The 14,813-nt window shown below is 50.5% G+C and overlaps 1 protein-coding gene across 1 annotated transcript in view; it reads right to left on the bottom strand.

Moving 5' to 3' along the window:
* Positions 1–6,783: 6,783 nt before the first annotated feature.
* nol4lb (nucleolar protein 4-like b) overlaps positions 6,784–14,813 on the bottom strand; it is a gene marked incomplete at its 3' end in the record, with an annotated part of 69,933 nt that continues 61,903 nt past the window's right edge. The window contains exons 4-8 of the mRNA XM_084446007.1: positions 13,448–13,627; positions 13,050–13,238; positions 9,455–9,574; positions 8,799–9,006; positions 6,784–7,019 (exon numbers count right to left, since the gene is read on the bottom strand). Coding sequence (XP_084302133.1) covers positions 6,784–7,019; positions 8,799–9,006; positions 9,455–9,574; positions 13,050–13,238; positions 13,448–13,627 — 933 coding nt within the window. The remainder of the gene's footprint in view (positions 7,020–8,798; positions 9,007–9,454; positions 9,575–13,049; positions 13,239–13,447; positions 13,628–14,813) is intronic.

The raw sequence follows: 14,813 nt of genomic DNA, 5'->3' as shown, positions 1-14,813 counted from the left end.
CCCAAAGCTGCCGCAGCGCAGCGGTCTCCAGGTTCAATTCGGAAGAGGGACACGTCAATACAAAACGCCACGACTCGGATAATTATTTGAGTTATTTACAGCTATAGGCCGATATCCGTTTGGAAACGTCTTCACGCCCTCTTAATTTACTCCCCCACAGCGCACATTTTGTGCACCTCAGCGCCAGCGGGGCAGATTTTCAGGAGAAACCGGTTTAGTGTGGAGGTGAATCATTCTCGGCTACAGCACGGAGATAGCTGAGGAAATGCGGAACTACATTTTGGCTGGAGAAGAGCCGATCCAACCAACCTCCAAGGACTCAACTAACTCTCCAGCTGACTCTGATCACTTTCCCATAAAAGAGAAAATCAATGATGTTCAATTAGGCATAACCTAGCGTAAACAGAGTTTCTACTGGGTCAATCAAGTATAAGCTACGTGTCAGCGGCATAGGAACCAGGTAGCGCACACGGTAACAGCTCTGGGTTGGCGCGGTGCACGTCCCCCGCCGTCTCCACACCTGCACCTTCTCGCAGCGCAGCGCGGCGCCTGGCGCTTACAGTAAACAGAGGGCGTGGGTCCATATGCCCTTGGCTCCGGGACAGCGCGGCGGAGGTCTTCTTCTCCTGCGTGTTCTGCCTACATTTAGACCAGACTACATGAAGGACCATGACAAGGATGAACTCCAAAGTCATGTTTCATTCATGTCCTTTGACGTCATTGACCACTAAATTGCTCTCTGTCCCTGCAATCAAAGCTGTTGTCTGTAGCTATGTGATGATGCTGATGCAAATCTTAAAACAGATGTGTTAATACCAACACACGGATGTGTCTATATAAGGACTACACATTCTGTGTTATACTGTATATGACACAATCACTGTTAGAAAATCCAACAAAACTAACGCACAACTAAAATTCTCAACAAGGTAGTTGTTAGCTGGGTAAAAGTAACAACTATTGTGTTGAGAGTTTTAACTCTACACCGTGATTGTGTCAAAATATAAGAATGTGTTGTCCTTATATAGACACATTAGTGTGTTGATATTAACACGTGTTTTAACTAGAGTTAGACATGTGCATGTCAACCTGATGCAGTAAAGTGCAGCCTAGTCTGCTCAGTTGTCCCATGGAACCCCCAGGTGACCTTGTGGCTGTGGGAGGTATAGTAGGGGCAGTGTGCGGGCAGTGTGACAGATGCGTTTAGTCAACCTGTTCATGTTTTCACATTAAAACGAATACGCTGAACTGTTAGGAGACGACAAAAGCACCAGCGGGTATCTGTTTGATAGATAGCACACTGTTTTATTAGTATATTTAGCTTTGTGATGTACATCTTAGGAGAAAAAAAAGTCACAACTTTTGAAAAATGTTTACCTTAGCAGTGACATCACACTGAGGAAAGCTTCATCTCAAATCATTGGTTTTTCCTAAATCAAAGTGATATGTCAGGTCAAAGAACCGCCCATGCTGTTCAGCATTAAACTAACAGAACAAATCCACTTTTTTTCTTCTTTTTCTTCCTTCAATCTTTTAGTTGCTTCACATATATATTAACACTTTTCTAAAGAATCAAAATATTTAGCCACATGTACTGGGAAAAAAAGTATCCACTGTTATATATAACACAATAAATATAAAAAGAATAATCATTTGATATAATTTATATGGTATCAAAGAGGGAAATGGGCCTCCAGTAAAGACGTTATAAAAGTGATGTCCTTGTTCCTGAGGTTTGTGACTGCAGTTCAGTTTTTTTTTCTCTCTGGCTAAATATACTAATAGACTAAATCCCCACAGAGGGCAGGTCAATGGCTTATCATTCATTGAGGATTTTTCCCACCTATGGGTTAGTGGTCACACCACGGTCCAGTTCAGCAGGACCCGGGGGGTTGAATGTGCAGCTGGCTGGCTGTGAGGGAGGCTCCTCCTACCCAGCCAGACGCCTGGCTCTCCAGACAATCAGCTCCTCGCTTTGCTGTGTAAATACATGTTAACCATCTCTAGACGCGGTCCCATTTCCCTTCAATGTACGAGGAATCAGATGAACTTAAAACGGGGCGGGAGAGATGGGAGAGAGATGAGGGGATGAAACGAACGAGACACAAACAAACAAAAAAGACCCCCCAAAAAGTTGCAAAAATCTGTACATGTAAACATCACACTTCCACTGAGTCCAAAATCAAGAGGAGAATACAGGTTCACATTGGTGTTGTTAGGTACGAATCCCAACGGACAGGATCAAGAGTCAAGACAATCAGCGTGGAGGAGGTGAGGAAGAAACCAACCTAAGACAGGAAAACAAACCGTCTAAAGCACCACTGAATTAGAACAGAAAAGCTGACAATGGTCACGGGACCATGTTGATTTGACTTTAGCTGTACACTACCCTGATAGAAAAATAAAAGGTTCCATTATTTTTCCTCCACTCTTTGTTTTTCTGTTTTTTTTTTCTGTTTTTTTTTGTGTTGAGCTATACATCTGACCAAAGCAGATTAATACGTTTAAAGTGTGTGTTCATTCACAGAGAGCCCAGACCAGCATCACACCTCTCCTGCACCTGTCTGTATATCCAGGTGGGCTAATCCCTGTCTGACGTGACAGACTGAGATTAAGACCAAACAGAGATTATAATCCTAGTCTATATGCTCTATAATCTAGAGCATCTTCAATGGAGAATAATCTTCACTGAACATGTTAATTTTGTCCCGAGTCTAATCTGTGTTGATGAAACAGCGCCCCTTAGTGCTGCGACTGCAGCCCTACAGGTGCACTCAGTGCCGAGGTTTGACCACACCTTTCCAGCCCACAGCCAAACATGACCTCTTTTGAAGAACACTGATACGCTGCCCTTGTTTACCTGAATACTGACGGGAGGCAGGTTGCGTCGGGAGCAGTGTGGGTCACAACACCTGTGGTGTGAAGCGGGTCAGGCTGGTTTGTTAAACTTGTTGACATCCTGCTATGGAATGTACAGTATAGGCATACAGAGTAACGTCACTTGAGTTGTTATTGTACAAAATATTCTTTGAAAAGACCACTTACTTGCACTACAAAATATATCTAAAATAATAACAGTAATAATAATAACAGTAATAATAATAAAAATATAAATCAGATATAAATGCGTTGAGGACCGCGGACGCCAGAGTGGGCGCTGCGAGGGTCTTGAGTCCGGAGTCTGAGTACGAATGCTCTGATTATGGCTAGAATACTCGGCTCCTCCCAGACTCTGCACACCACAGCTGCACACATAGAAGGAATAGAAATCAAACAGTGAGCAAAAGATTGTCATCTGCCTAGTTCATACAGGATGTTGTTGTTGTGGTGATGGGAGCCCCAGAGGTGCTAACGGAGGGAGGGTGGAGGAGAAAAGCAAGAGCCTCTTTTCTAGAACAAAACCTCTTCTCTTAAGACCTTCGCACTAGCACATTGAATTGTCCCTTGTCTATATTACAAATGAATAACTATCACAATCTTATTTGTGTTTTTTTCCTTCACCAAAGCGATGCCTGTGGTGTGTGACGTTATAAAAAGTGAGCAGCGCTTCGGGGGGGGGGGGGGGCTCGGAGGGGCCTGGGGTCTGGACACACTCACACACACAGGATCCCTTGGAGTACCTGAGACACATACTGTAGAAGAGTGAGTGTGTGTGTGTGTGTGTGTGTGTGAGTACTGCATGTGTGTGTTTGTGTGTGTTCAGTGACGGAACTGAACCCTCTGTGTGGTTGTGTGGAGACCCCAGGTAACGGACAGAGAGCTGCAGGGGCGAGGGGAGGAGTGAGGGAGGGGGGAGGAGAGGGGGGAGGAGTGAGGGGAGAGGGGAGGGGGGAAGGGAGGGGAGAGGAGTGAGGGGAGAGGAGTGAGGGGTGAGGAGTGAGGGGAGAGGGGAGAGGAGTGAGGGGAGAGGGGTGAGGAGTGAGGGGAGAGGGGTGAGGGGAGAGGGGTGAGAGGAGAGGGGTGAGGGGAGGGAGGAGAGGGGTGAGGGGAGGGGGGAGAGGGGTGAGAGGAGAGGAGTGAGGGGGGATGAGTGAGGGGGGAGGAGTGAAGGGGGGGGGGGGGAGGAGGAGGAGTGAGGGGGGAGAAATGAGGAGTGAGGGTGGAGGGGCGAGGGTTCAGAGACCAGCTGCCTGTGAAGCCGCTACGCAGAGGGACCCAGTGAGGGACAGAGGGACCCAGTGAGGGACAGAGTGAGGGACAGAGGGACACAGTGAGGGACAGAGTGAGGGACAGAGGGACACAGTGAGGGACACAGGGAGGGATAGAGGGACACAGGGAGGGACAGAGGGACACAGGGAGGGACAGCCTCCCACAGGGGCGGTTTGCATATTTCTTCGTGTGCTCGTGGGAGTTAGATGCTAAACTAAGTCCTTTCAACCGAGGGCTTTGTCGCTTGGTCGAACTCTAATTCTAGCCATTATAAATCCATAAATTAAATATTTCTAATTTCTCTTATTTATCGAACTGTCTGTTTTATGTAGATCTGAAATTGCACATGGGATTGTTTCTGGGGTCTGGGCAGTGTGTGTGTGTGTTGAGGGGGGGGGTCTGGGCAGTGTGTGTGTGTGTGTTGAGGGGGGTCTGTCTGTCTGTCTTCTCTCTCGTCACTATGCTGTCCAGGGCCAGGATCAGGGGGTGTGGTGATTATCGATTGCATTGCAAAACGTCTCCCTCTGAAGGACACACCTGACCAGTGCAAGCAACACATTCCGCTGCTTCAGAGTGCAAAAGAGAGCGGGTTACAGTGACGAGACTACTAGTGAGACCCCCCGGCCCCCCTCCTAGACCCGGACACACACACACACACACTAACCTGTGTGTGTGTGTGTGTGTGTGTGTTTGTGTGTGTGTGAGAGAGAGAGAGGATCAGGTCGCTCGGTCCCTAGCCGCCCCCAGAGGCTCCGACTCGGGAAGAGAAAGCAAAAGGAAAACGAGTTGAGGGTAGAAAACACAAACACAGCCCTATGACATGGCAAACACACCAACCAATCAGAGAGCAGAATCATGGCATGGTTCTTTTTTTTTTTCTTTCTTTTTCTCAAAGAGTTAAGATTGTTCGGTCTCTGTTACCCGTCTGAGAGTTTTTGCTTTGCTTGTTTGCGTGTTTGTTGTTGTTATTGTTGTTGTCTGTTGAGGTGCTGTGGTTGTGCAGGCGTCCAGCTGGCGTCCTGGCTTGAGGTTTCAGGTCTGTGGCAGAAGGTCCGGGTCATAGCAGCAGCGTGGGTTCATGTTTATTACATTGACAATAATAATGGCCGTCTCAAAGAGTCTACAGACAAAACACACACACTGTCCTGTCCCAGACCCAGACCCGGACGCCTGGACCGGACCAGGCCGGGGTCGGACTGGGACCAGGGGACAGGGGATAGGTCCAAAGACGGCGGAGGAATGCAAACCCAGAGAGAGAAAGAGAGAGAGAGAGGGGGGGTAGAAACAAGAGCGAGGATTCATTGAGTGCCGAGTGTTGGCGGCCATATTGGGCCGACACTTCCAGACCTGGAAAAGTCCCCCACGTCAGAGGAGAGGCTAGTCTCCAACAGGAAATAGGTAGGAAGGACATCCGTCCATCTGTCCATCCATCCCTCCACCCTGCTCTCCCGCGGGCCTCTCGGGCGTGTTCTCGGTGCCCAGGTGGTCCGGCCAGACTGATTAGAACTGGAACAGGGAGGCGATTAGAACCAGAACACTGATTAGAACCAGAACAGGGAGGCGGGGCCAGACGGGAGCTCTGAGTTCCCTCTGTAGGAGCGCAGTCTCTGGGAGACTCAGGTAGCAGAGAGGCGAGGGTGTGGCCGGCTGGCACCGGGGGAGGGGGGGGTGGAGGGGGGTGACAGAGGGGAGGTGTCTGAGGTATCTCCCTGTGGGAAAGATGGCACCTCCGTCTGCTGGGAGCGAGGGCAGGAGGAGGAGAGGGGGGAGAGGAGGAGCAGAAGAGGGGGGAGAGGAAGAGGAGAGAGGGGAGGTCTGATGGAGAAAAGTGCTGTAGGATACAGAGGGCCTATTTACAGCAAGCATGAGTTGCCTCTCCTCTCCTCTTTTTTTTATTTTTTATTTTAAAAAATTCGTTCCGTTTCTTTCCAGTCTTGCTTTCTTCCTTGGCCTCGGTCAAAGTCAGTGCTCTCTATCAGACCGGTCCCTCGCTCTCCTCCGTTGCTTCAGAGCAAACGCACTCAAACCACCCATGGATTTCCAAACAAAACACATTACCTTCAATCAAAAGGTATTTGTCATTTACAAATATTTTTAGTACGAGTTAGCCAGTCATATTTCCATAGTTATTATGAGATGCTGTTGGCAAGGGGGGGGGGGGGGTCTCTGTCCAACCGAGTCCCGTCACACTCAGTCTAGTCAGTCGTACAGTAGGGGGCGCTCTACTGGTCCCGGCGCAACCCTGCGGTGTTCCTCACGTCTCCTCGTCCCCTGGGCTCCTCCGCTGAGGGCAGGCCTGGGCGTGGGGGTGGGGGTGAGGGCGGGGTGAGGAGGGTCCGGTGGGGGGGGGGGGGGTATGGCTGCTCCAGGCCTGCGGGGCTCCTGACTCCAGAGTCAGACAGACTGGAGGCGGGGCTGTGGGGGGGGTCGCGGGGTCACGGGGTCACATGCCTGCCCCCTCCCTCCCGGCAGTGCAGAGAGAAGGAGAGAGAGTGGAGAAGGAGGGTGGAGGGATAGACAGAGGAGCAGGAGAGGGGAGAGGAGGTTCAGCTGAGGCAGATTGAAAAGGAGGAGGCGGAGGAGAGGGAGGAGGAGGAGGGGGAGAAGGAGGAGGAGGAGGAGAGGAGGAGCGTCTCAGTTCTGCTGCAGGATGAGGCTCTCCAGCTCATCGGCCGAGCGTAGCAGGAAGGCGGCTGACTCGCGGTAGCCGGCGATGAGCTGGCGGACCGCCGTGATCTCCGTGGGGCTGAGCTGGGCGCCCGCCGCCCCCGCCGCCCCGCCCCCCACGCCCGCGCTCCGCCCCCCGTGGCTGTTGGAGCTAGAGGAGGAGGAGTTGGAGCCCAGAGACTTCATACTCAGGTCTGTAGGGCCTGGAGGGGAGGGAGAGAGAGACAGAGAGAGAGGGAGGGAGGGATGAAGAAAGACAGGGAGAGACAGAGAAAGGGAGGAAGAGAAAGAGAGAGAGGAGATTGATCAAAGACGCGTACTGATATCAGCTGACAACATATACGGTCTTAAAGACGTCCAGGAGTGGAGAGAACCCCCAGGTCCAGATGTGTGACTGACCGTCAGAGCTCAGTTCATCTGCAGACTAACGTTATGGCTCCTCTGCAGCCATCCAATGTCAGGAATCAGCAGCATCATCATCAATAAATCTGACAGCCAGGTGTGTTCCGCGAGCTCACTTTACATTGGATGTTGACAGCTATGTTTTCACTCATTAGATTAAGCAACAATGCTCTGGTTCAGTTGTAACCAGCTAATTTAGCTAGCTGGACTGGGCCTAGCTGGCTGAATTAGAGACTGTGATGACAGCTTGAATCAACTGAGGTGCAACGCGTAGCCGACGTGAATAGCCACAGACACCTACTTGATCATTTGTATGGAGTTATATGAAAAATCAAGCGGAACATTTCTCATTAATAATTCACAGTATGGGAATGAATGCATGCGTCAACCATCGAGAAATAGAAGCTGTGCGATTCTCTAACTTTGGCGCCGCCATCAAACGAGACACGCTGACGTTAATTACAGTGAATTAGTTTCCTCGGCGACCGGTGGCGGAGAGGAGGGACCGGCCGACCTGTGACCTGTGACCTGCAGACCGCTGGACAGGTGTCCAGACCCCGCCGGCCGGCTGACTCACCCAGAAAACGCAGGTCACCTTGGCAGCGTGTCTTTAACCCCCGGGCGGGCGCCGCCGCACCTCTTCGCCTGACTACATGCGTAATCAAGCGTGAGCGGCATTCAAACCCCAGCCGTGTCACTCGACGGCCATTCACTGGGCGAATAAGGAAACTCTCTCTCTCTCTCTCCCCGCCCTCTCTCTCTCCCTCCCTCTCTCTCTCTCTTCCGCCCTCTCTCTCTCACTCTCTCTTCCGCCCTCTCTCTCTCCCGCCCTCTCTCTCTCTCTCCTGCCCTCTCTCTCTCCCTCTCTCTCTTCCGCCCTCTCTCTCTCCCGCCCTCTCTCTCTCTCTCCCGCCCTCTCTCTCTCCCTCTCCCTCACTTCCGCCCTCTCTCTCTCCCGCCCTCTCTCTCCCTCTCCCGCCCTCTCTCTCTCTTCTCTCCCTCTCCCGCCCTCTCTCTCTCTCCTGCCCTCTCTCTCTCTCTCCCGCCCTCTCTCTCCCTCTCTCTTTCCCGCCCTCTCTCTCTCTCTCTCTCTCTCTCTCTCCCGCCCTCTCTCCCTCTCTCTCTCTCTTCCGCCCTCTCTCTCCCTCTCTCTCCGCCTCTCTCTCTCCCGTCCTCTCCCTCTCTCCCGCCCTTTCTCTCTCCCTCTCCCTCTCTTCCGCCCTCTCTCTCTCCCGCCCTCTCTCTCCCTCTCCCGCCCCCTCCTCTCCCTCTCCCTCTCCGCCCTCTCTCTCTCCCTCTCTCTCTCTCTCTCCTGCCCTCTCTCCCTCTCTCTCTCTATCTCTCTCCCGCCCTCTCTCTCTCCCTCTCTCTTTCCCGCCCTCTCTCTCTCTCTCTCTCTCTCTCCCGCCCTCTCTCTCTCCTCTCTCTCTCTCCCTCTCCTGCCCTCTCTCTCTCCCTCTCTCTCTCTCCTCATCCTGCCCTCTCTTCTCCCTCTCTCTCTCCCTCCCTCTCACTCTCTCTGTCCCTCTCTCTCCCTCTCTCTCTCTCACTCTCCCCCTCTGTCGCTCACTCCCTCTCACCGTTGCTCTGAGCGGTGCCTGTTGTCAGGGAGACCGGGTGTTGCATGCTGGCTCCCAGGCCGCCGTAACCACGGTAACTGTAGTTGAGGCCTCCGTTGATGTAGAGTCCCGGGTCTTGGGAGAAGGCGGAGGCGGCCAGGGAGTAGGCGGAGTGGGCCAGGGACGCGGGCTCCCGACACGCGGGCTTGTCCAGGGCTATCTGCTCCTCCTGGGGGGGGGGGGGGGGAGAGAGAGGAGAGGAGAGGAGAGGAGAGGAGAGGAGAGGAGAGGAGAGGAGAGGAGAGGAGAGGAGAGGAGGAGAGGAGAGGAGAGGAGAGGAGAGGAGAGGAGAGGAGAGGAGAGGAGAGGAGAGGAGAGGAGAGGAGAGGAGAGGAGAGAGGGATGGAGAGGAGAGAGAGAGAGAGGGATGGAGAGAGAGAGAGGGATGGAGAGGAGAGAGAGAGGGATGGAGAGGAGAGAGAGAGAGAGAGGGATGGAGAGGAGAGGAGAGAGTGTTCAGTCCCACATGACTTCCAACCTCTTTGATCTCAGGCATACAGAATAACATACAGCCACGAGCTGTATGTTACTGTACAGATGATCAAACCTTCTGGGTAAAAACACACACACACACACACACACACACACACACACACACACACCGGGAGGTGACTCACATGCGCCTGGTAGACATCCAGTCGCATCCTCTTGGCGGCCTTGCGTGATTCGCTCTCGCAGGCGGCGGCCAGGATGTTCTCAGCCATGGCGGAGGTGAGGTGAGGGGGCGTGGGGCGTGTCTGGGCGGAGGTACAGTAGAGGACCATCACACAACCACCGAACAACCACAGCGTATAACCAACACACAAGACAATGTTAGAAATGTTGTTGTTTGAATGTCTGTCAATACCGCCAGCTGGGACCAGCCCCTATGAGCCTGACAAGATTGCAACCAACACCACAGTGATCCTTATAACACTTGGTGTAGTTCCAATATCCACCACACAGGGGCAGAAGAGCACACCTACAGGGATATATTATGCTCCAGGCTTCTACTGGAGGCAAAGAACACAGCTGTCCAGACAGACAAGCTACCGAATCCATGTAGGTACTGCAGACTCAACGCACGCACGCACACACTCTCTCATTCCTCTGTGTAGACCAGGGGCGGGCTGGCGATCTGTAGGTTCTGGAGAATCACAGAACGGCCGCCGGTGATCCCCCCCCCCACCGCTCAACAAATCGCTAGCACCTACAGGGGGCAGGGATATCCGGATGAATGACTTCCAGGTGCGCTCGTTTTCACTTGCGAAGGAATGCAATTCAAGTCGCTTGTCCGAAGATAATAGTAATAATGATAATGCAGCCTATCCCCTATGTTATTACTTGTATGTTCAGTTGTTAAAAGTAAGCACTTATATGTTTGACGTTTTGATATAAACGTTAAAACTCCCGTCTCCCAAGAGGATCTATATATCAGTAGCCTAGTTGTAATTTGTAGGCTATTAAAGATACAATTTGTTTTGCAGGAGAGCATAGTGTCCCTTTGATTTTTATAGTCCTACCTGATATTTACAATATAAATGTTAATAAGACAGTTAAAAGTACCCAATGAAACGTGAATCAAAACAATCCGTTCTTTGTTTATTTTCGAAATTCCTCGATTATATGGTTCCTTGTAGTCTAATAAACATGTTGAATCACTTGAATGTCTTTCCTACCTTGTAATTTCTTCGCAAAATGATATTTAGCTAATGTTTTGAAAACAACAAAGCTGTGTGAAACGTCACTATTATGTGCTCCGCGTATTGACGCAATGACGTAGTATGCGATTTTCGGGGACCACCTTCTCAAATTTGCTTTAGAGTGGTTTTGAAGGGGTCAGAAACTACATTGGGTACCTTTAAACTGCATTAAACATAGAAACTCGCTTTCACTCGAGAAGAAATGCAATTCAAGTAACGCGTTGGAAGATAATAATGGAAATCTATTTTATTTTATTTGATGTAAACACATTTACTGTTCTCCCCTGCCTGCGTACTTTTTTGTTACTGCTGATTCTATTGTGCGCCAAATCTGTTTTGAAATACTGGCCCATATAATCCAGTTTTGTGTCATGAACTGATGAAGACGTGACCTTAAACTACTTATATACTACTTATATATATTATTACTTATAATCTAATAGATTATAATCTAATAGAATAGCCTGGTAACAAAATGACCAAGCGAGGCCATGAAGGTCATCATCATCATCAAGTCGTCCAGACAGTCGAAATGGCTAAAAGACACATCTTTTTTAGGTTAACATCATATGTGTATATGTGATCCAGGTTTTGGAAACATGGCAGAAGCAGTGTTAATAAAGGTGTTGATGGTAAATGATCTAATTTCGACATGTGCGTGATATTGTTGTAGGCTCGTGCAGGGCACGGGTAATAGCCTAAGGGTAATAACTGATCAACAGTTCATGTCAACACGTAATGTCACCTCCAGTAAATAATGAAAATGTCATCTACCTGAAAGACTGCTCTGCATTGGCTGAATATTCACCGGCAAATGACTCGGGACACAGGAGAAAAAGGTGAGCTTACTTGTAACAACATAGGGGATATGACGATAAATTCCAATTCTAGCAAATTACAGGACTAGGATGCACAACTTCGCAAGTGAAAACGAGGGCACCCTGGAGGTCTGTCATCAGGATATCAGTGCACCCTGGAGGTCTGTCATCCAGGTATCAGTGCACCCTGGAGGTCTGTCATCCAGGTATCAGTGCACCCTGGAGGTCTGTCATCCAGGTATCAGTGCACCCTGGAGGTCTGTCATCCAGGTATCAGTGCACCCTGGAGGTCTGTCATCCGGGTATCAGTGCACCCTGGAGGTCTGTCATCCAGGTATCAGTGCACCCTGGAGGTCTGTCATCAGGATATCAGTGCACCCTGGAGGTCTGTCATCAGGATATCAGTGAGCCCTGGAGGTCTGTCATCAGGATATCAGTGAGCCCTGGAGGTCATGCACCCTCGCGAGGCTCCCCCGTAATGAGGATTGCGCCGTAAAAGAATGACACGTTTTTAAGGGGTCGGCTTAGGCCCCTTAGTTCCAGTGAAGGGAAATGTTAATGCTTCAGCTTACCAAGACATTTTTGACAATTCTATGCTTCCAACTTTGTGGGCACAGTTTGGGAAAGGCCCTTTTCTGTTCCAGCATGACTGTGCCCCAGTGCACAAAGCAAGGTCCATGAAGGCATGGTTGGGTGAAGGTGGTGTGGAAGAACTTGACTGGCCCACACACAGCCCTGACCTCAACCCCATCAGACACCTTTGGGATGAACTAGAACAGAGATTGCGAGCTAGTTCTTCTCGTCCAACATCAGTGTCTGACCTCACAAATGCTCTTCCGGATGAATGGGCAAACATTCCCAGACACACTCCAAAATCTTGTAGAAAGCCTTCCCAGAAGAGTGGAAGCTGTTATAGCTGCAAAGGAGGAACTAGCTCCATATGAATGTCTATGAATTTAGAAAGGGATGTCATAAAAGCTCCTGTAGGTGTGATGTGCAGATGTCCCAATACTTTTGTCCATAAAGTGTAGATCGATACTTTATCAATTCCTGAAGGGGAAATTGTTAAATACCTGCAACAGAGAGAGAGAGATCGAGATGTTGACAGACACAGAGAGAGAGAGAGAGAGAGAGAGAGAGGGAGATCGAGATGTTGAGAGACAGAGAGAGAGAGGGAGATCGAGATGTTGACAGACAGAGAGAGAGAGAGATGTTGACAGACAGAGAGAGAGGGAGATCGAGATGTTGACAGACAGAGAGAGAGAGATGTTGACAGACAGAGAGAGAGGGAGATCGAGATGTTGACAGGCAGAGGCAGAGAGAGAGGAAGATCGAGATGTTGACAGAGAGAGAGAGAGAGATAGAGATTTTGACAGAGAGAGAGGGAGATGGACATTTTGACAGAGAGAGAGAGAGAGAGAGAGAGAGAGAGGGAGATTTTGACAGAGAGAGAGAGAGAGAGGGAGATGGAGATTTTGACAGAGAGAGAGTAAGAGAGAGAGAGAGAGAGAGAGAGAGAGAGAGAGAGAGAGAGAGAGAGAGATGGAGATGCTGACAGACAGAGGGAGAGAGAGAGAGAGAGATGGAGATGCTGACAGACAGAGGGAGAGAGAGAGAGAGAGAGAGAGAGATGTTGACAGACAGAGGAAGAGAGAGAGAGAGAGAGGGAGAGAGATGTTGACAGAGGGAGACTCTGGCTCTGCGTTGCTCACCTCCATGCCGTTCTTCTTCATGCGGCGGCAGGACTTGAGGTAGGTGCGGATGCGCTTGCGGGCGCGCTCCTGGAACTCTGGGAACTGGCGGCTGCAGGACTCGATGATGGCCTGGATCTTCTCCTTGGGCTGCTTGGAGATGGGCACCATGCGGTCCAGGTTCTCGTCCACAAACAGACGCACGAACATCTGAGAGAGGGAGGGAGGCGAGACGACACTCAAACAAGAGGGAGGTGGTGAGTGAGATGTAGCGTGACGTCCATCTTGAGTGTGTGGGTGGGCGTGTGCCTCGGTGTGCGTTTTCTAGTGAGCGAGGGATATAGAGTGTTATATGTCTATCTTGTGTGTAGGTGTGTATGTTCTGCTACAGTGTGTGTGTGTCCACGCCTGCGTCTTACGTTGAAGGCCTTTAGTCTCTCTGTGTCGACGCCCTCGGCGTCGTTGATCTTGTCGCTGTCGTCGTGGTCGTCGTGGTCGTCGTCGTCGTCGTCGGCCGGCTGGGCGCGGCCCACCGTCAGGTCCTCCGCCCCCGCCTCCATCTTCACTGAGTCAAAGCTCCCCGAGCTGTACTGAGGAGACTGGGACACACACACACACACACACACACACACACACACACACACACAGGCACGGACATACACACACAACACACACACAGGCACGGACATACACAAACAACACACACACAGGCAGGGACATGCACAAACAACACACACACACACAGACACTCATCAGGGACACACACACACACATACACACATACACACAGACACACACAGGCACGGACACACGCAAACAACAGACACACACACACAGATGCACACAGGCAGGGAAGCACACAACACACACACACACACACAGTGAGAGGGGGGTAGGTGGAGAGAAACAAAGAATAAGTGTCTGTATACCAACTGCCATTGAAAAGAGGCACAATGTAAAAGTGTGTGTGTGTGTGTGGGGGGGGGGGGGGGGTAGGTGAGCTGTGTCCAAGGCCATGACTGACGGTGTGAAATCACTCTATTCAAGAGCTTCCTGGCAGGGATAAAGAACGCAGCGAGGCTCTGTCTCCTGTCTTTCACTGACACACACACACACACACACACACACACACACACACACACACTGCTCACACACACACACCTCACACACACACACACACACCCCGCACACACACACACACACCACTCACACACACACACACCCTCACACACACACACACACACACACACACACACACTGCAGCCCAAGGCTTCTGAGTGTGTAGTGAGAGTGAAGGACTGTGATGCAGCAAGACCCAGGCGTTCAGCTAAGTACACAGACAGCTCTGAGCGCAGGGTAACAGTACAATCATACTTGCCAACCTTGAGACCTCAGAAATAGGTTGGGGGGGGGGGGGTCCTACTGACATTATAAAAGGACACAGCAACAGGATTTATATTGTTCATTAATTTTATTTCATGAGGGATTGAACTGAAATTGAATGGGCAATATCTGTATAAATTTGTATCAGTATCATATTAGTCATATCAGTATCAAAACAGTATCAGATCATATCAGTATATATTAGTATATATCGGTAGTTTACTTTTTACCTGGCTGCACCATGGAGTCTAGGTGCATGCCTCTGCCCTCTGTGGCCATCTACTAATGCTTGTTGTAGTTGTAAGTGGCAAAGTGCAATGCCTTGCTGCCTGTAGCCCCATCCTTGATGGTCGTGCTGTGTTTTTGGGTGTCTCCGTGGTGCTTTACATCTGTGCGACCACC

This window comes from Borostomias antarcticus (assembly GCF_949987555.1).
Source record: "Borostomias antarcticus genome assembly, chromosome: 11".
NCBI classification, from domain to species: Eukaryota; Metazoa; Chordata; class Actinopteri; order Stomiiformes; family Stomiidae; genus Borostomias; species Borostomias antarcticus.
Note: the sequence above shows the minus strand (reverse complement) of the source record. Positions and strands in the feature narration are given on the sequence as shown.